Source organism: Dromiciops gliroides, chromosome X (assembly GCF_019393635.1).
Source record: "Dromiciops gliroides isolate mDroGli1 chromosome X, mDroGli1.pri, whole genome shotgun sequence".
Taxonomy (NCBI): Eukaryota; Metazoa; Chordata; class Mammalia; order Microbiotheria; family Microbiotheriidae; genus Dromiciops; species Dromiciops gliroides.
This window is the reverse complement of record NC_057867.1, coordinates 71,038,091-71,060,318: the sequence shown is the minus strand read 5'-3', so window position 1 is coordinate 71,060,318 and position 22,228 is coordinate 71,038,091. Positions and strand designations below refer to the sequence as shown.

At 38.2% G+C, this 22,228-nt stretch overlaps 1 protein-coding gene across 1 annotated transcript in view; it reads right to left on the bottom strand.

Annotated features, from left to right (window-relative positions):
- LOC122733284 (connector enhancer of kinase suppressor of ras 2-like) overlaps nt 1-22,228 on the bottom strand; it is a 565,211-nt gene that overhangs the window by 308,820 nt on the left and 234,163 nt on the right. The window contains exon 5 of the mRNA XM_043973567.1: nt 8,985-9,044. Coding sequence (XP_043829502.1) covers nt 8,985-9,044 — 60 coding nt within the window. The remainder of the gene's footprint in view (nt 1-8,984; nt 9,045-22,228) is intronic.

Sequence of the window (22,228 nt, the reverse complement as noted above, 5' to 3'; positions counted from 1 at the left end):
AGCTAATATCTTTGTTGGACATTATCTTTTTATCTTAGTTAAATTTTGTTTTGATCTTATTGGTGTGGAAATTCACACTCTTGGAGTGAAAATTCCTTCCCTGATGCTGAGTGAGAGCTCATCTGTAACTTACAGGCTGAAAAAATTGCCTGGAACCCTGACAGGTTAAGAGACTTGATTATGGTTACAGAGATAGTGCATGTCAGAGTTGAGACCTGAACCTAGGTTTTCCTATCTCCAAGGCTGGTGCTCTAGCCATTTTGACATACTAAGGCAACTGGAAGTATAGTGAATAGAGCAATGAATTTGCAGTCAGGAAGACATGAGTTCGAAATCTGCCTCAGTGATGTATTGTGTTATACTGGACAAGTCATTTAATCTTGCTCAGCCTTAGCATTCTCATCTGTAAAATGAGGAAATACAGCATTTATCTCACAGGGTTGTTGTGAGGATAAAATGAGGTAATATTTGTAAAGTTCTATATAAATCTTTAAGTGCTATACATATAAATGCTAGCCCTTATGATTATTACTAAGGATGACCTGAGGATGAACTTTTTCACTCATTCAATGAATGCTTAGCAACAGAACCTACCTCATAGGGTTTCTCTGAGAAGCAAATGAAATAATATAGGTAAAGGACTTCACGAATATTAAAGTACTATATTAATGTTAGCTACTATTATTAGTATGTCATGATTCTGCTCATTATATTTTGTCAAAACTAAAAAAATATTATTTGGGCAATGATACAAGTACTTAAAGAAGTAAGTCTTTCAGGATAGTGTTTTTTTAAATCATCCACCTGTCACAAATAGTCATATGAAAGAAAAATTAATAGTAGCCTTTATTCTTTAAATAAATGGACTCCTAATATAAATATGAATGATCTTTCAAATACTGATTATTATTCTTACATAAATACTATTTCTTTTTTTTTGTTTGTTTTTTTGTTTTTGTTTTTTTTGTTTTTTAAGTGAGGCAATTGGGGTTAAGTGACTTGCCCAGGGTCACACAGCTAGTAAATGTTAAGTGTCTGAGGCCGGATTTTAACTCAGGTACTCCTGAATCCAGGGCTGGTGCTCTATCCACTGTGCCACCTAGCCGCCCCATAAATACTATTTCTAAAACTGTAGGTTTATATTATGCTAAATTTAATAAAAATGTGGGGGGATTTTGGGGCGGCTAGGTGGCGCAGTGGATAAAGCACCGGCCCTGGATTCAGGAATACCTGAGTTCAAATCCGGCCTCAGACACTTGACACTTACTAGCTGTGTGACCCTGGGCAAGTCACTTAACCCCCATTGCCCTGCCAAAAATTAAAAAAAAAATTTAAAATGTGGGGGGATTTCGGGGCAGCTAGGTGGCACAGTGGATGGAGCGCTGGCCCTGGGGTCAGGAGTACCTGAGTTCGGGTCCGGCCTCAGACACTTGACACTTGCTGGCTGTGTGGCCTTGGGCAAGTCACTTGACCCCAATTGCCTCACTAAAAAAAAAAAAGAAAGAAAGAAAGAAAGAAAAAAAAATGTGGGGGGATTTGAAGATTTTGACATTATTTAGGCCATTATTTATTTACCCATTCTATTATTTAGCCCATGAAAATTGGCCCATGTGGTCAAGCATGCAAACATACTTCCATATAAATATAAATACATACACATATCTATATTTATCTATCTTTCTATCTATCAGAGTGACTTCCCTGACTGATCATGTTATATTGTTTTCCTTAAAACATCTTTTCAGCACCAGTTTAGCCTGAGAAAGCGATTTTAAAAATTTAGTTCTGTATTTGTTTTCTGTGATTCTGTCCTACTGAATGGACTAATTTATACTAAGTATCAAGGCCATATTTTGTCATTGAGCTTTATATAAAAGTTTCGTCCCTTTAACTTTAGTTCAATGTGCAAAACTATTGAAGACCCAGGAAGGCTCTAAGGCTCCTTCACAACTTTGTATGAGATTTGTATGAAAGGGGCTTTTCTGACAAAATCTGGGTCTTTCCCCTTTATTTATACATTCATCTGAAATATGCTCCATTCTCATGAGTCTCTCTCCTTGCAGTTCAGGGATTTCAAAGATAGAACCAGGCCAGAGGCAAACACCATAGTGTGAACTTTCTGTTAGGGCTGGCTTATTGCTATTTCTCCTGGAAACAGATCACATTCTCTCCTAGAAATTGAGCACCCACAACTGAAAAGCAATTTTCAAGTAACAAACAGCTTTTCTTTCTTGAAAAAGAAATTCAGTTCCTATTAGGTTTATTTAGACAATACCCAAGTACTCATGATGACTTCAATGTGTAATGAATAAGATCTATTTCTGATCATATGGAAATTCATGGTGCAGCTGCTCTAGAGTTAGCAGTTGTCAATTTGTGAGAAAGTAAATACCATGGATGCATGACATCATTTCATATAAATATTGCCCAACTGAATGCTTTTCTGGGTTTGCTTTGGATTTCTACATGCTATTGTAGAATAGAAGTGCCTTCTATGCTATGAATTGCCTTCTTGTAACATAAATAAATCAATGTTAAGCTCAAATGTCAATTTCTGTACTGAAAAGTGAGTTCTAGAAAAAAATAATAATTAAATCCATCGGGTGAAACAAAAAGTCAAGAATCTCAAGGGAAGCAATGAAAAAAGTCAGAAAGAAGGAGGCAGTACCAGATCTCAAATATAATTCAAAGCAGTAATCATTAAAACACTTTTGTACTAGTTAAAATTATAGAGTTCAATCAGTGGAACAGATTAGATACACAATGTGCAGAAACAAACCAACGTAGTCACAGGTGTTCAATAAACCCAAAGACATTGGTTACAAGAGTAAGATTTTATAATTTAACAAAAACTTTGGGAGAGCTGGAAAAGTCTGGTAGAAATTAGGTACAGATCAACATTTCATACTGTATACCAAGATAAACTCCAAATAGATACAAAAGTATATGCGTTAGACATATAAGGTGACATCATAAGCAAATTAGAAGAGCAAGGAAGAAATTACCTTTCAAATTTATGGGTAGGTGAAGAGTTCATGACCAAACAAGAGATAGGATCACAGAAGAGAAAATTAACAATTTTAATCATATAAAATGAAAAAGGTTTTGCGCAAAAAAACCCAATATAGTTAAAATTAGAGTGAACTGTCTAGGGGAGGGGGGAGACAGGGGAGGGAGGGAGAAAAATCTGAAATTGTAAAGCTTGTATAAACAAAAGTTGAGAACTATCTTTACATGTAATGGGAAAAAAATAAAATACTTTATTAATTTAAAAAAATTAGAGTGAAAACATAACAGAGAAAAATTTTTCAGCAAGTTTCTCTAAAAAAGGTTTCATACCCAAGATATATAAGGAACTGATTCAAATTCATAAGAATAACTGTCATTTTCCAATTGATAAACTGTCAAAGGATAAGAACATTTTCAAAGAAAGAAATACAAGCAATCAACAACCATGTGAAAAAACCACTCTGTATTAATAAGTAAAAATGCAAATTAAAGCAACTCTGAGATTGCATTACGTACCCATCAGATTGGAAAAGATGAAGAAAAAATGACAAATATTCAAAAGTCAGTAAGAAAATAGGCACAATAATGTACTGTTGGTGCTGTGAATTAGTCCAACCATTCTGGAAAGCAATTTGGAACTATGCCCCCAAAGTCACTGAACTATGAATATTTTTTGGCCCTGCAATGCCACTACTAGGCATATATACCAAAGAGATCAAAGAAAGAGGCAAGAGATCCATATGTACAAAATATTAATATCAATTCTTTTCACAGTAGCAAAGAAAACTGGAAACTGAAGGAATACCCATCAATTGGGAAATGGCTAAACAAATTATAGTATATGAATGTAATGGAACATGTTTGTGCCATTAGAACTGATGAAATGGAGAGTTTCAGAGGAAACTAATGGAGAGTGACATGAGAAGAGGCATCAGAACAATTTACACAATGACAACATCATAAAGAAAAACAATGTTGAAAGACTTAAGAATTTTGATCAGTGCGTCAACAAAGCATGAGTCCAAAGAAAAGAAGATGAAGTAAATGACCTATCTCTTGACAAAGAAGCGATGGACTTAAAATGTTGAATGAGACATACATTTTTTTTGGACATGGCCACTGTGGGAATTTGTTTTGCTGGAAATTTTATATTTGTTAGAAAGGTTTTCTTTTTCTTTATTTTGTTGTTGTTGTTGTCTAATGGATAGAGGGGAGGTAGAGAAAATGAAACTCTGTTATTTGGAAAAAAAATATAAAATTACATTTAAAAAAGAACATTTTCTCCAGTGCTTACCTTTGTTGAACTACATTACTCCCTTTTATACTCTCTCCTGTAGTCAGCACAACAACCCTTGATATTAAGGTTGTTCATATTTTGCAGGAAAAGGAGTCATGAAAAATAAACATGCATTTGTGGCAAAACCACACCTGCTCCCTTATGCTAATCCCTCACATTGCTCATAGGAGAGTCAATTCACAGAATTAATTAAGCTTTTCCATTGGTCCATGTTGCTCTTACTACTTTACTACTGAATTACTAGTTGAACAAAACATTCACCAAAGTTAATTTCATTTTTTTAAAAAAATGATTCTCCCTGAAAACATTATTCTAAATAAACATGCCCAATAAGTTGATGACCACAATATACATAACTCTTTCTGCAATAGTGTTTCAGTGTCCACTCAAAATGCCAATGATTGGCTCCTTGAAAGAAACTTTAGAATGTCTTCTACATGCTATAAATCTGCCATAATCACATTATCTACTTGAAGTATTCTGGAAAAGCAGTCACACCCATGCTTGCAATATCACTTCCCCCAATGACTATTCCACTTGCCATAGAAAAGAATACCACCATATGATTTCAGAATGGATGTGATTGACTGATTATACCTTCCATGTTGTCATGCCAGATTCCTAAAACTGAGGTATGTACAATCCTTTGCATATGATGTAAATTTATATATATTTGTATATATGAATATGTATCTATTGGATTTTATAGCAATTTTACCCAGAATGAAAATGTCTGGTAGTTCCTATTATATCATAATTGTACATCCTTCTGTGAGAGGGACAACACAAAGGTTCAGAAGTTAAAAGGAACAGATGGGAAGGGTATGGGGATAGGAAAGAAAGAGTGACAGCAGCCATGGGACAGTGACCTGCCACTTCTCTTAAGGTTGGAACTAGTGGTATATCACTAGAGAGGTGATTGCTGTGGAATTTTCAGTTTACTAAAGGGAGTTAAAGAACCAAAGACTTGTAAAAAACAACTTCTGATATCAAATAAATACAAATACAGATGCTTTAGTGTAGGCATTGAAGTAATCATAGGATGTTTGAGTTGGAAGGAGCCTTACAGATTATCTAGTCCAAACATCTCATTTTATATGTGGGGAAGCTGAGGCCAAAAAAAGGGGATATGATTTACTTAAGATCACACAGTGACAGAATGGCACAGCTAGATAAAGAATTTTGTAGGTCCATAGCACTGATGTTTTATAGGCCCTTTGATGGATACAGTTTTTTCCTAGTTCTGTGTTCTTTATTTTTTTAATTTATGGCAGAAAACAAGCATTTCCATAACACAGTACAATAAAAAAGACAATTGCACATGAAATGCAAATCTACTATGTACAACTTGCTATTTCTATCAATATACAACATAATTATCACATGCATTTCTTTTTTTCCTTTTTATTTCTTCCCTCCCTGCAATGGATATGTTTTTATAAACATACCAATTTATATGGTTGGTAAAAATGATCTGCCTCTTTGTGTGTACACTGTTCTGATCCCCAATATTTTATATATTTATTCAAAAGGAGATCTCTATTCCAGTTTTAATAATGCAAATTTTTAAAGCAGGTTCAATTTTTTCCCTAGAAGCCCTAAAGTTTTTGTAGACCTTAGGCAAAATGCCCATGTTTTAGGTCCAATGCTCTTTCCCTTACTCTTCCCTAGAGGTAATGCACCAAGAATGGTGAAGGGGATTACCTGCCAAGAGGCCTAGGTAATATTTTGAATCTTAAATGAATGATCACCAAAAGTCAAGGATTTCTCAGTCTTAAACCTCATTGCTATTGCTTTGGAATCAAAAAGTTGAAGGAATGAGAAGCTTCTTGAATCTTTAAAGAAATAAAAATGCTGCAGAACTCTCACTACAGTCTTCCAAACTGTCCTTCCTCCATTTTTGAAATCTCATGAGTACAATCTCCCTGGTCTAACCGAAGACCCCCTTCAGTTAGGCCAGAAGGCACAGTCAAGAGTAAAGATGAAATGAAATCTTCCCTAATATTTTGGGGAAGTTTCTGATGTGGGCTTATTTTGCTTGGATTTTCCCTGCTTAGCCCAGTCTTGGAATGAAGACCAAGAAATTGAAATATTTAATTGCATTATTTGGTTTCCTTTTGGTAAAGCTATAATTCTGGAAGAGATCCATGTTCTCTGCGGGAAACAAAGAAAAACCTCAGGAGCACAATACCTATGTGCAGACAAGAAGGAAGAGACAGGCACAGAGAGAATTATTACATTCTACAAGATAATTATGTTAGGATATCAACTCTCCATCTCAGGGCATTTCTGCTGCCGTGGTAGTTTTCTAATTCACTCTTGCAATGTTCACTTTTTGCAATTAGAGGGCAAATCTTCTAAAGGCTGCTTAGAATTTGCAGATGTGGTATCTTGCCCATAAATGCTGAATTACTGCCATTATTCAGGAATTGCTCCCTGCAAATAAGGTATTGAATGACTCAGAGCGGGGAGGGTGCAAATGAAGCAATTCTCCAACCTGAAGCCCAAATCTTTGAAAATGCTGTCCTTCAAAACCTAGCATTATAAATGAGCTCCTCAAAATGTAAATGATTTTGTTTCCTAGAGAGCTTTGTTCTTCTCAAAAGCATTTTCACATGCCAGAACATGGAAAGAACTTGTAATGGATTTTTGTGGTTTGAAAATGGCAGATTTCTCTGAAAGGTACTGTTTGCAGCTGAATACTGGCTCTTTTATATAGGAATTTGTGCTCAAAGATGATATTTTTTCTGAATATGGGACAAGTTCTTTCAGAAGATCATTTCTAGCACAAAGCTGTGAGGGGTTAAAAGAACAGGGCACAAGGGGGCAGCTAGATGGCACAGTGGATAGAGCACTGGCCCTGGAGTCAGGAGTACCTGAGTTCAAATCCGGCCTCAGACACTTAACACTTACAAGCTGTGTGACCTTGGGCAAGTCACTTAACCCCAATTGCCTCACTAAAAAAAAAAAAAAAAAGAACAGGGCATGCTAGCCCTTCCTGTGAGGAATCAGAAAAGTGGAGAGGGAAACATTTGAACTTTCGGATTTCCAAAAGACAGTCACAGGGCTTCATTCTGCTGATACCTACATGGTTGGGACTTTTCCAAAACATTCAGGGAAAGAAGAAATGAGCCAAAAGAATGGCAAGTCTGGCATCTAAATATCCTTCTAAGCCAAAAAGAATAAACAGATCCCTGGCTGCTATGAAGGAAGGAAGGAGTAGAAGCTGTAGATTGTCATGAAATCTTAGTATCCAAGCCCAAGGAAAGCTTATGAGTGAGTCCAAGATAAAGTTTCAAGGTAAATTAGAAAGACATATTCTGTTAAAGCCTGGTGAGAAGAACAAGATTAGATTAAACAATGATTGCTAACAGTCGATAATAAAGACACCAAATTGTACCTAGGTGTCCATTTTGAAGTGCCATCTAAAATGTCTATCAAATTTTGAATAAATATTTATTTACTGATCAAGAGAAAAGAGCAGTTATTTAGCAGGGATAAAGATAACTCCTAAAAAGGTCACACAATCCTAGAGGGTGGTAGCAGAAATGCAGCACCCTAAACATGAGCACTAAAAGTCCCACCGTGACTAGCTCTGGTCAAACCAATTGCAGAACCCATCCAGGCCTAGGAATTCAATTTTAACACAGGGGCAGTATCACAGACAAGGGCTTGCCAGATTATGAGGGATCTGGATAAGAATCTTAATTGGTAAGAACAAAACAGTTGAAAGAGCTTGAGAATGTTAGGTTAAAGAAGACCAAACTTAGGGGGGTACTTGCTTGTAGTGCCAGGCACTGTGGTAAACACTAAAGATACTGCCCCTACCCCTAAGGAGCTCAAATCCTCACGAAGGAGACAACATCTAAATAACTCAGTACACACATGACCTAGAGAGTAGGTGGAAGGCAAACCCAAAGGGGAAGGTACTTGAAGCTGAGGAAGGAAGACAGGTGAGGAAAGGCCTTCTGACAAAGTTAGACCTTGAGGTAAGGTGTGAAGGAAGGTGGAAGTGAAAGGGTAAAGCATTCCAGGCATGGGGCATAACCAGTGCAAATACATGGAGCGTGGACACAGAATGTCATAATCAAGGAACTGTAAATATTCCAGTATAGCTGGATGGTAAAATCCATGGATGGGAAATAAAGCACAAGACTGGAAAGGTTGGAAGGCCACAGGCAGTGAGGAGTTTTAGGTGCCAAACAGAAAACTTTGTATTTGTGGAGGTGATAGGGAGCCAGTGGAGATCATTGAGTAGGGGGAGAGATGACACAGTTAGAACTGCAATTTAGAAACATCCCTTTGGCAGCTGAATGAAGGGTGGATTGAATGGAGAAGAGGCGTGAGGCAGGTAGACAAGTTAGAAAGCTATTGTAGTAGGGCCAGCATTAGGTGATGATGGGTCAGTTTTCTACAGTCTGACTTATTCTGTGTGGCTCCAGAGGAGAGAATTAAGATGAATAGGGAGCAGATTTTTGTCTTAATATAATGAAGCATTTTCTAACAATTAGAACCACCCCAAACCACAAAAGGCAACCTGATGTATATGGCAACAGTAGAAATAGGGCCAAGGAGGCAGGAAACAGGTAGTACATAGTCCCACAGAGAAGAAATCTGGCATGAAAAGGCAAGTCATTTGCTCAACATAACAATGAAAATCAATGAAAGTTGAACTCACAGCATTTGCTTGTTCTGGCAAGTCTTTGTTCCACATATCCATGGTTTTTGTTTTAGGGTCCTAAGGAAACCAGAAAAAGAGAGATTAAATGTTACCCCAGAGCACACAGTGAAAACAGAACTAGAACTTCAAATAGAACATTATGATTAAGACTTTAACTAAAGAACATACCAATAATGATAGCTAGCATTTATATAGCACCTGCTATATGCTAGGCACTGTGCTAAGCACTTTACAAATATAAGCTAGGAATAATCCAATGTTGGGGCAGCTACTTGACACAGTGGAGAGAGTGCCAGGCCTGAAGTCAGGAAGACTCATGTTCTTGACTTCAAATCTGGCCTCAGATACTTACTAGCTTTATGACCCTGGGCAAGTCACTTAACACTATTTACCTCCGTTTGCCTCATCTGTGAAATGAGTTGGAGAAGAAAATGGCAAGCCACCCCAGTATCTTTGCCACAAAACCCCCAAATGAGTTCACAAAGAACCAGACATAAGTGAAGCTACTGAACAATAACAATCCAAGGTTGGGGCATGGCGAGTCCTGATAGGTGATGGGACAAAGGGATAAAAGGATTCAAACGTAAGGATAGTGTAGAGTTGAACCAGTTCACCAATGGGTCAAAATAGGGAAGGGAGTAGAGTGTAGATAGCACACGGTCTCAGAAAGAATAAAAGGGGTAGAAGGAATGGGGATCATGATGAAGATGAAGAATAGAGTTAGGGTTCCTAAGTCATAGGAAATGATTTAATGATAAAAGGTGATGATCAGAAAAAAGAAATTCAGAGTTCATGAATACATGTGGGTCATGGCAAGATCAAGGTTATGAACCATCTCTTTGTGTAGCTGAGGAAGAGTAGAGGTAGGTGATAGAAAGTTTAAAAAAAGTGGAACTGGTTAGGGTAAGTGAGGGCACTTCAAAAGGGATGTTGAACTCTCCTAGTATAAGTTAGGAGTTGGGGCAGAGAAAAATACAGTGAGCTTGGCCCTGAACTCACTGAGGAAGAAAGAAGAGTGTTTTTGCAGTTAATGGAGAAGGGCCACCAGGATCTACACTGGGTGATAAATTTGAATAGCATAAACCACAAAGGAAGAGAGGATGCTTGCTGATTGATGGTGGCACAGGGAGAATCCAGAAGTGGCAAAGGGGAACAAAGAGTATTCTGACTCTTCCATTACAAACAGTAAGTCACTACCAGTATGAGTGAAAAATATAACCAGTACCAGAAAGGCTAGCCAGGATGTCTTGTCATCCATCAAGATGGAGCCAGGTCTCAGGGAGTGCCAGAAAATAGAGGGAGTGAGAAAGGAAAAGGTTTAATATAGAATGGCCCTATATACACCAAAATATTTATAGCAGCACTTTTTATAATAACAAAGAACTGGAAACAGTGAAACAAAGGAAACAAATGCCCATAAACTAGGGAAAGGTGAAGCAAGTTGTGTTACAGGAAAGTATTAGAAGGTTACTGTGCTATAAGAAACAATGAATATAATAAATTCAAAGAAGCAAGGGAAGATTTATGAACTGATGCAAAATGAAATAAGCAGCACCAGGAAAATAATATACAAAAACAACAACAGAAAGAACAATAACAATGGGAAAACAACAATAAAATTAGAAAAACTGCAAAATTATAATGATCAAACTTTACACCAGAGGAAAAAAATATGAGAATATATCTCCCTGTTTCTTTACATAAGTGGGAGGCGGGACCATGTATGTTCAACACTGTACAGAACGTAAGACTTTTTCAGTAGCTTGGTTAGTTTTGATGAACTTTTTTCCCCTTCTTTTTAAAATTCTTCCTTATCTGGGTCAAATCTCTGGGAGGGGATATGGGAATGATAAAGTCAGAAATATAGATGATGCATAAACAAAAGCTATCAATAAAATTTACTTTAAAAGACTAAACATTGTATAATTGCAATGACCAAGCTTAAAGAAGAAATGAGAAAGTACTTTCCTTCCTTCTTTGTAGAGCTTGAAGACTTTTAATTTTTTTACAGGAAATATTTTACTGGGAAGGTAGGGGAGAAGGATACATTTACACATGAAGGTGATGTAAAAACAAGACAGCAATAAAAATTAAAAAGAAATTAAAATTTAAAAATAAAAAATACTTTGTACCATAGTCTATATGAACTAGAACTTTGGGTATTAGCTCACAAAAATACTATTTTGTCAGAAAAGAAGAGGGTCAATGGCAACTAGGTTCTGACTTCAGCCCCATCCTTTAGTGACATCACATAGGTTATAAGTCCTATTCTGTCATTTTGGGGAATTTGCCAGGCATGTTGGATCCAGATAGTGAAACTTTACCAGAGGCATTATCATACGTGTTTATATTCATATGGTTATATGAACATATTATAGGGGCCCAAGGGCATGTGGGGGATAAAAAACAGAGTCAACTTTGTAGAGCTTGGTCCAATGCCAGAAATCAACACCTTTTCACTGACCAGAGCTCTTAAAAATGAAAATGAGAAAATCTGTCAGCATTTACTTATACATACACAGATTATCCACTGCATGGGATAATCAGATCAAGTTTTTAATCCAGGTCAATTTTGGCCTACTAGTATCATACTTTCAAGCCATGTTCCTGATATCTTCATATGAATAAGATCAGGAAATGCACATTCATGTCAATATCAGCCTTAACAATTATATATACACATACAAATACACACATATATAACATACACACATATGTATATACATATATATATATATATATATACATATACATATATATTCAGAAGTAAGTAAACTTTTGGGAGAAAAACAATAGAATACATGCCAAATCCAAAGAAAAATGACTCAAGTCAATTGCTGCTTAAGATTACTTGCGCTGCTCTCCCTAAGTAAGGATACTAAGAGTTGACAATGTTAATTAAGCAATAATGGTTTCAAACTGGAAATGACTGCCCAAGCAAGGCCTAAAATCAGGTCCCTCACTAGACTGCCCTTTGAGAAGCAAAGTTGTACTCTGCAGTGGTCATGCAGTTTTTCAACAGCAGGTTCCCTGGCAGATGGCTGACTGATCTAAGTATTCTCTTATTCCCAATCTTTGTGACTCAGCAGAGGTGGTCCTCCTTCTGTTGTAATATGCATTTTCTCTCAAGCTCTCTAAGCTCTCAGTGCATTCTTGATCTCCTCCTCTTGGTCTTAGAGGACTTAGATATGGAAAGTTGAAGATCTTGATCAGTCTTTCCTTACCTCTTGCACCTCCTTTAAGGGTACTTGGTGTCCTCTATCTCTGTCTTACCAGGGCCTTTCTTGTTTGTCTAGTTACTGTGGTTCTGTGGATATTTTTGGAATGGCTGTCACTAAGCCCTCCACTGGCCATTATTCCCCTTACTTTGTTAAATGAGTTCCTTTCTGCTCCTCTTTTAGCCCCACATCTCCCAGGGCTCTTCTTTAGCACTTAATTATTGCTGTTTCCTCTGCCAGCTAGGTCTTATAAAGTGAAAAACGATTCTAACCTCCACATGGATCACAGTGACAGACAGATTGATACCTACAGGAAATGGCTCTCTGGAGGTTTTTCTTGCTGGATTAAAAACTTTTGCCAGATTGGAAGTAGAAAAGACATATGACTGCAGTAAGTGAGGACTGGGGAGTCTTGCAGAAGAGGAAGGGGAGTTAAGCCACTGCAATATTAAGTGGCAATCGCATTTTCAAAATTGGGCCCTTGCACCCAATTTCCTATGATCTCCAGAATCTGAGCTTAAAAATCTAAACCTGAAACATGCTCATTCATGCGTCCCTTCTTTTCTAAGCTCTACAAGTTGTCAAGACAGGGAGAATTCTGGTGCCCCTCAAATGGTGCCACTGCATATATGCACAGAGCCAGCCCTGATTAGTACAGACAAGTAGCCACAAATATGCTGGAGCTGGACTTTTTATACCCTCCTCATCCTGAATGTTTGGTAAGGATAAGGCCTTGGCAACTAATTCATCAAACTCAAGTCAGTAATATTGAGCCTAAATTGACTGAATAACCATTACTTCACTCCCTGCCAGTCTGGTCTTCATATAGCCCTAAGCATGATAGGTGAGACAATGAAGAAACCAAGATTAGAGGTCTATTACCCCAGATGGCACTTGGCCTCATTGAGATCAGATAATTAACAAACCAAAAATGCATCCAATGAAAGGGTGCTAGCAACTACTCCAGATCAAAGCCCTTAATACCAAAAGTTTAGAAACCTACACATAGGCACTGGTATCTAGAGTCTTGAATTTGATACCTAAGTCTACTACTGATACCAGCACATTTCCTGATGTTCCTAAATATTGAAAACATCAGTTACTTACTGTCAACATTATATTTAAGAGGACATTTTATTGCTGTCAAACCTAGCTTAAAAATGTGTCTAATTTCCTTGAAAGTGTAAACTGAGGATTAATGCAGAAATAGGATTAATGTTATTATGTGTATATATATATATATGTGTGTGTGTGTATATATCTATATCTATATCTATATGTATATAGATATAACCTATATCAGATTACCTGCTATCTAGGGGAGGGGGGAGGGAGGGGAAGGAGGGAGAAAAATCTGAAATTGTAAAGCTTGAATAAACAAAAGTTGAGAACTATCTTTACATGTAATGGGAAAAATAAAATACCTTATACATTTAAAAAAAGTGTATACTGTATTATAAAGAAGATATTTTGCAGGAAATTAATGTAAAACGCTTTCCGTATCAGTGATGACATCATCACAATAGGTCATGCTAGATTGTTTTATTATTATTATTATTTGTTCTGCAGCTTTTTGTTCCTGTCTCTGTCTGGTCTCTCTGGGTTTGCTAGGCCTGGCTTCTCCCTCTCCCTTTCCCCAGTGGGAAGTGGGGCAGGGATGGAGTCACGGCTGCCCTCTGCCTTCCTTCTAAAGTCTCATGTTTTGCTGTAAAATGTATCAGCCCTCACACTGTCCCTGGCCTCTAACTGTTAACTTGATGTTGTGTCCCTGAAGGGAAGAGCTGGCGATAGTAATCCACCCCATGGGAGGTGGGTCAGAAGGCTAGTCTTTGTATGTCCATCTTAATGTGTATTTTTTTTTGTTGTTATTTGTCTGGAGGGCTTTATTCTATGGTTACATCATTTTCGGTTTCAGTGCCAATAAAGTTGAAACTACCCCCCCCCAAAAAAAAATGTGTCTAATTTTACAAAATAATGGCCCACTACCATCTTATAATGCTACTGTGGCAAAATTTCTATGACAAATGTCCATCTCAAAGTCTCCACAGAATTCTTTGTCCAAGGAGGTTAGCTTTGAGAATTCGTGTGGCAGATTTAAAAAGAGAATGTCATTTTATAATTCCAAATAAGTCTTTGATTAATAGAGCAATTGCTTACTGAATTGCTGTTCTCTGGGAATTTTAGAATGATTTTATAAATGCATTTCTAAGTTTCAGAGTATTAAGATTCCAATGTAGATAGGGACAACATGCATTCTATTGATGGCAAGCTTCGGAACATTACACAAACATGTCACAGCTAGACTTTTAATGAATGGTAGAGATGATGTTCAAATACGTGATATTTTTCTTGGCCACCGCCAGAGTTCTGTTGCCATTTGCAGAGTGGTCTAAAGGCCTATTATAAATTTGTGTCATTCCCTGGATTTCATGGATGAAGACATTATGAAAATCCCTGGAACACAAGCAAGAAATTTTTCACACTACTTAAAGTAAAGTGTTTCTTTCTTAATGGAGACACACCAAATGTAAATTTCCATTGGTGGAAATAATAAAACATGCTAATGGCCCTTTTACCAGCACCTGCTACCCCACTGTGCAGAAGGTAGCTACCTCTTACCATAAAGAACATACCAAGGATATTAAACACTTGAACAGCCCAAATAAAGCTACTAATAAACAATTAACAGACATCACATTTTTACTTATTTATTTATTTTGAACCTTTTTTTTTTTTGGGTGGGACAATGAGGGTTAAGTGACTTGCCCAGGGTCACACAGCTAGTAAGTGTCAATTGTCTGAGGTCAGATTCGAACTCAGGTCCTCCTGAATCCAGGGCCAGTGCTTTATCCACTGCACCACCTAGCTGCCCTCAGACATCACATTTTTTTAAAATAAACTTTAGACAGAAGAACTAAAATCTTGAAGTTTTAAAAGTGACTATTTGCCTATTTTTAAAAATGAATATTTGCCTTAGAATAGGCAAGAAATCAATAGACTGAATTTAAAGGGCTAAGCCCTACACAGAACATAGCCCCTTCTCTTCCTTTGTCTTTAGGAAAACCAATTTCTTAGGAAAAATAAGCATTTTGGTATGGTATTTATATTTTATTGATTGTTTTGAATACTTTACTATTCAAAAATATAATTTTTCACTTATAGACACTATTGAACATGGTAAGTGCTTAATAGATGGTTGTCTAATGGAGGTCTAGCATAGAGACATGTTGGAAGTATACACACACACACACACACACACACGCATGCACATATATATAAGCTCTGAGAAGATCTGCTACACTATTAAATATCATTTTTCTATACCTTTGGGCTCAAAAGTGTAGTCACCATCCATTTTATTTATTTATTTGTTTAATTTATTGATTGATTTATTGCTTTTTTTTTCAACAAACATTTATTTTATTTTTTCCAGTTACACGTAAGGGTAATTTTCAACATTGATTTTCATAAGATTTAGAGTTCCGAATTTTTCTCCCTCCCTCCCTCCCTTTCCTCCCCCATCCACAACACAGCAACCAGGTTATATATGTACAATGTACAAGTGCTCTTTTTATCAGTTCTTTCTATGGGGGTGTATAGTAACCTTCATCATTAGTCCTTTGGCATTGTCTTGGATCATTGTATTGCTGAGAGTAGTTGTCATTCACAATTGCTCATTGAACAATACTGCTGTCACTATGCACAATGTCCTCCCTGTTCTGCACACTTCACTATACATCAATTCATGAGTCTTTCCAGGTTTTTTTGGGATCATCCTGTTTGTCATTTCCTATAGTCCAATACCATTCCAGTACAATCATATACCACAGCTTCTTCTGCCATTCCTCAGTTGATGGACATTCCCTCGATTCTCAATTCTTAGCCACCACAAAGAGTTGCTATAAATATTTTTGTACAATTTTTCCCCATTTTCTCTTTTTATGATTACTACTGTTAACTGTTTCCCTTCCATCCTATTCCCTTCCCCATGCTATTTATTCTACTATCCATCTTCTTTCATCCTATCCCTCTTCAAAAGGGATTTGCTTCTGTCTGTACCCTCCCCCAATCTGCCCTTCCTTCTTTTGCCCCTTTCTCTTTATCCCCTTCCCCTCCTATTTTCCTGCAGGGTTAGATAGATTACTCCACCCAGTTGAGTATGTATGTTATTCCCTCCTTGAGCCAATTCTGATTAGATTGAGGTCTTTGAGCCAATTCTGATGAGTGTTAGGCTCATTTACTGCCCAGATTAAATAGATTACTCCACCCAGTTGGGTGTGTATCTTAATCCCTCCTTGAGGCAACTCTGATGAGTTTAAGGTCTTTGAGCCTTTTCTGATGAGTGTAAAATTCATTTACTGCCCTGCTCCTCCCCTATTTCTTCCCCCACTCCATAAGCCCTTTTCTGTTTCTTTCATGTAGGATTTCACCTCTGCCCTCTCCCTTCCCCCAGTGCATTCCCCTCACCCCTCAATTTAACCTTAAAGATGTCAGCATGGGGCAGCTAGGTGACACAGTGGACAAAGCATCACCCCTGGACCCAGGGGGATCCCAGCCAAAACTTGGCCTCAGACACAAGACAGTCATCGACTGTACCACCCCAGGTATGTCCCCCAACTCCAATTTTTTATGGTTCTCTAGGGTCTTGTATTTGTAAGTTAAATTTGTCATTCAGTTCAAGTCTTTTCATCACGAATACCTGAAAGTCCTCTTTTTCATTAAAGTCCCATTTTTCCCTCTGAAAGATTATGCTCAGTTTTGCTGGGTAGGTGATTCTTGGTTGTAATCTCAATTCCTTTGCCCTCTGGAATATCATATTCCATGCCCTCCAGTCCTTTAATGTAGAAGCTGTTAGATCTTGTGCTATCCTGACTGGGGCTCCACACTACTTGAAATCTTTCTTTTTTGGCAGCTTGCAATATTTTCTCCTTGACCTGAGAGCTCTGGAATTTGGTTATAATATTCCTAGGAGTTTTCCTTTGGGGATCTCTTTCTGGAAGTGATTGGTGGATTCTTTCAATTTCTATTTTACCTTCTGCTTCTAGAATATCAGGGCAATTTTCCCTAACAATTTCTTAGAAGATGATATCTAAACTCTTTCCTTGATCATGGTTTTCAAGTAGACCAATAATTTTGAAATTATCTCTCCTGGACATATTTTCCAGGTCAGCAGTTTTTCCAAGAAGATATTTCACATTGCCCTCCATTTTTTTTTATTCATTTGGATTTGCTGTATTGTGTCTTGGTTTCTCATAAAGTCACTAGCTTCCATTTGTTCAATCCTAATTCTTATGCAATTATTTTCATCAGAGAGCTTTTGTACCTCCTTTTCCATTTGGCCAATTTGACTTTTTGAGCTGTTGACTTTTTTCTCATGTCTTTCCTGAATCACCCTCATTTCTCTTTCTCCTCTACCTCTCTAACTTTATCTTCAAAGTCCTTTTTGAGCACCTCTATGGCCTGAGACCAATTCATATTTTTCTTCAAAGCTTTAGATATAGGGGCCCTGACGTTGAAATCTTTCTCTGAGGGTACACCTCGATCTTCCTTGTCACTGAAGAAACTTTCTATGGTCCTCCCCTTTTTCTGTCTGCTCATCTTGCCTTTCTTTTACTTGACTTTTAGCTCCTTAAAGTGGGGTGCTGTTTCCAGGCTGCAGTATCCCAAGCTTCAGAAATCCCAGGTGGTATCATTTAAGTAGGATCAGGTTCTTCACTCATCTGGCCTATTCTCTGGTCCATCCCCTGGTCCGTAGATGACCCCAGACCAACTTGCTAATCAACCAGCTTTGTGTTGTGGTTGTCAACTCCAACGAGCCTGTGCCCCTCCCCCACCTGGGCCACCGCTACTCGAGCCTACCTCCTACTTCCCAGCAGGGGTGAAAAACCCAAGTTCTGCCTCAGCACCAGCAGAGACCCCTGTAGTCTCCCCCCTGCCCAGGGCTCAGCCCTCTCACCAGACTGTGAGCTTAGTTCCAGACAACACTGGCATTTCAGCTGATCCAGAGGCTCTGGGGGCGTCTCTTTCTCTGGTAAGGCCTTCCTGGGAATGGATCTATGTCAGCGTGACTGTGGGGTTGGGCTCCCTCCTTCTGACCTTCCAAACTGTTCTTGATTGGAAGATGATTTCAGAACATTCGTCTGTGGGTTTTGCTGCTCCAGGCATTGTCCTATGGCATTATTTTGACGTTTTTTGTAGCGATCATGTCATGAGTTTGAGAGCTCACTCATCACCATCCATTTTAGATGGAAATAAATAGAAAAATGTGATTTTATTTTACAGAAATTCACTTAACAGCCAACTTTTCAGAGATATATCCATTCCTGCAGTTTTCTCTAATCAACCAAGCAAGTAAGCATGTATTAAGTACCTACTATGTAACAGGCAATATGTAAGTGTAGGGGATACAAATACCAAAGTGATTGAGTTCCTGACCTAAAATCATCAGAGCAATTAAATTCTTCTAATACTGAAGTAGTTAGTGGTATATAACGGAAGGCCATGTAGAGCCCTAAAGCTAAGCATAGTAAAGATAAATAAATGTAGCATCCTCCATAGTATGTCTTGAGGGATGCCACAGGGTCCTATCTGCCCTAAAGAGCACCCATATCTGTAATTGAGAAATATGTAATCCTCATATTTAAGTTAGTCCTTTCGGTTAAAGCATTGCCTTCCATTTGCATATGTTAACCTGATGATGAGCAAGAATCTACTAACATGGACTATTCACAGAAGGACATACAGTTTCAGACAGAAAGCTGACTACCTACTTGCTAATTTTCCCTCCAGCTGACCCTTTCCTGAGAAAGCTAAAATGTAAAACGATTAAGAAATTATCTAGACGTCAGTAGCAAATCATTATTAGAAATGGACTGATAAGGGGCAGCTAGATGGCGCAGTGGTTAAAGCACCGGCCCTGGATTCAGGAGTACCTGAGTTCAAATCCGGCCTCAGACACTTAACACTTACTAGCTGTGTGACCCTGGGCAAGTCACTTAACCCCCTTTGCCCCGCAAAAAAAAAAAAAAAAAGAAATGGACTGATAGAGATCTATTAACTCCTAACCAGCCCACCCCAAAGGAATATAATCCAGGAAGCCATAAAGACCCAAGTGTGGCTAGTACTTGGTCAGGAGAGTACCTGGGAAACCTGGAAATAAAGACGGTTCAAACAAGTTGCACCTCCCAGTCAGTAGAATTATATGGATAGAAGGTACAGATTAAAGAGTGATCACTGTCAACAGTGCACTTGTAATCTGCTGGAAGGCCTTCCCATTTAGTGCTTATTATCCTTGGCCCTCCTTACTCTTCAATAGCTGTGTCTTCTGTCCAATAGCTTTCTTCCTCAAAGTGTCCAACCCTGTATAAACCTTAATGCTGCATCAAGACTTTGGAAGAGACCCTCTGTATATGCGTGTGTAAATATATAAAGATAGCTAGAGATGAATAAAGGGATCTATTGCTATGTAAATTCTAAGGTGCTAAACTTTTTTCTCATCTACCTATATTGAGTAGTAACTCCAATGTCTTCAGAAGTTTCCTAAGGAATCCCAACACCAAATGAAAATGTTTCGAAGGTATTTAGTGCTCAATTGGCTTTAAAGTATGATGCACTTTCAGGCTCTGGTGAGATGTCTGTCAGTATGTGCTATCTCATTATTCTTTCGCTTGTTCAGTTTCCCATGAGATTCCATGGGCAGCTGTCCTTCCTTTATACAATTTAGAGAGCCCTACTCTGACCTACTGACACATGTATCAGTTATCCACATATTCTGGCACAAACGTGATTTTTAAATTTTCCCCCCAAAGAAATGTTCAAATCTAATATCGGAAAGAGTTTCTGGCATAAACTCTTGCTACAAATGATTCAATCTTATGGTTCAAAACACTAACCCTTTGCAGTTCCCATATTTCCTGAAAACATGAAGTTAGGAACTCTTAGGAACTTCTATTTTTATATTCCCTAAAGAATAGATTCAAGAAAACACAGGTACTCGTTCCTTCATTTAAATTCAACATAGAAAACTCCCTTATTAAAAGAACAAAAGGGAATTGTTTAAATGATTGGAAGGAGGGAAAAGTCAATGTTCTTTCTGCCACCTTAGTTATCATGGAAAAACCGTTAAGTACCAACAAAGACTTAAAAGACACTTTGAACCTTAGTAGTGTCCCCTGAATGTAATGAAGGGCATATTAAGTGTGATTATTTTAATTGAAGAATTAGATGTAAAAGTTAGCAGCTGAATGGAATGATACATTAAAGGATGACACAGTATTTACCACACCAAGATTAAAATGATGAGCCCTGAAGAAGGCTTATAATGTAATAGCGGTAAGTCTTTCTCTCCAACCTCTCTCTCCTTCCCTTTGCTCCCAGAGGTGACTTGAAAGCACAATAAATTGCAGAGCACAAGTGTTAACAGAAGCCAGGTGCACTTAGCTCTTCTCTCCCTTCGAGTATGTGATATATGGGGCAATATCCCCTGCAACATTTCCTGCAGGTGACTTTCCAGAGCTGCAATGAAGCAGTCTGAAAAACCACCACCCGTCTCATATTTTATTTATTCAGTGGAATTTATTGGGATGCAAATTTAACATTTCTAAATAAATTCAAGAGTTTTAGAGAAAAATCAGAACTATTGTTTTGAAGTAAGTAACAACCATTTCTATGAACATGATTTATCCTCTGGTGTGTCTCCTGATGGAAAAGGTTATCTTATGTTTTAATGGATGGGGAGGGAGGCAGAAGGAGAAGGAAGAGGGGCTAGACATGCCTAATTAACACAGAAAGTATCAAAGACATTTCAGGAACACCTAGAAAAAAGTGTTCCTCCAAAGGAGAGTCCCACATGAGGCTCACAGCTTGTTCAGCCAACCCAATCTGCATGGCTCACAGAGCACTGTGCTACCCTTCCCGGGGTACCAGCTAAGGTCTTGAGTTGCTCAACCAGTCTCCCACAGCTAGCCTACCTTGGTTCCACATAAGACACATGCCATCTCTTAAAAGAGGAGTTCAACTAGACAAGCTTTGAGGTCTCTTCTGGCTATAGATCTGAAATCCTATTATCTGTGAGATCTTGGTCTTCTATGTGGCAGACTAATAGTGCTATCCATTAGACAGCAGTGCAGGGCCTGCATGATGACTGTAGAAAATTGTTGCAGCCTTTGTCTGCTGTTGCACACAGTACCTTTACTACCTCCCGTGTAGTTTGTGCATGATATATAGGTTTGCCTCCATTTTTTGGACATGTGGCATGTATGACCTTCTCTCCTGTGAATAGGCAGAGTTCATCCTGGGCTTAATCCCCACCCCTGTGTTGTTTATCAGGCTGACCTGCTGATATGACATAGAGTTCTTTCAGATCTCCTATGAGCTCCCTAATGTCTCTGGTTTAAGATGCTACACAAAGATGCATGATGCAGGAGAGGGAGCTGATTTTCCTCTATGGCCGGTTTCTTATCACTGCCCCTACCATCTTCCTTGCCAGAGTTGCTGAGCTGATAGCCATCACTGATGGGGTCAGGACACCTATTTTAGGTTGCTGTTGGGGTCAACTGTGGACCATAACAAGCTGTTAATAATTGCCCTTTGTCCAAGTCAGTGGTCAGATGACACCACCCAATGCAAAAAAAAAAAAAAATGAAGCTACACTTTGTGTTTGGTAAGAATACCCCTGCCCTTCCACAGTCCAGTGGCTTGGTGTCCCTGTCACTTTGAACATTAGGGCTCCAACAGTGACAAGAATAATAATCAGTGCCTCATTAGAGAGTTCTTTAATTTGTGCATAGGAATTCCACTCCTTTGAGTATCCTTCTGAGTCCACAAATATTTCAGCTTTAAAGCACAAAGAAATCTCAAATAATTATTTAAAAATTGTTCTTAGTAGAATGGAGAAATTTTCAAAAAATGAGTGTCCGTGAATAAAACGCTAGAAAGCTCAGTGCTTTGGAGTCAGAAGATGTGACCTGGAGTTCTGGACCTGCAGCTAACGCTCAGTGCCCTTGAACAAGTCTATAAGTCTCA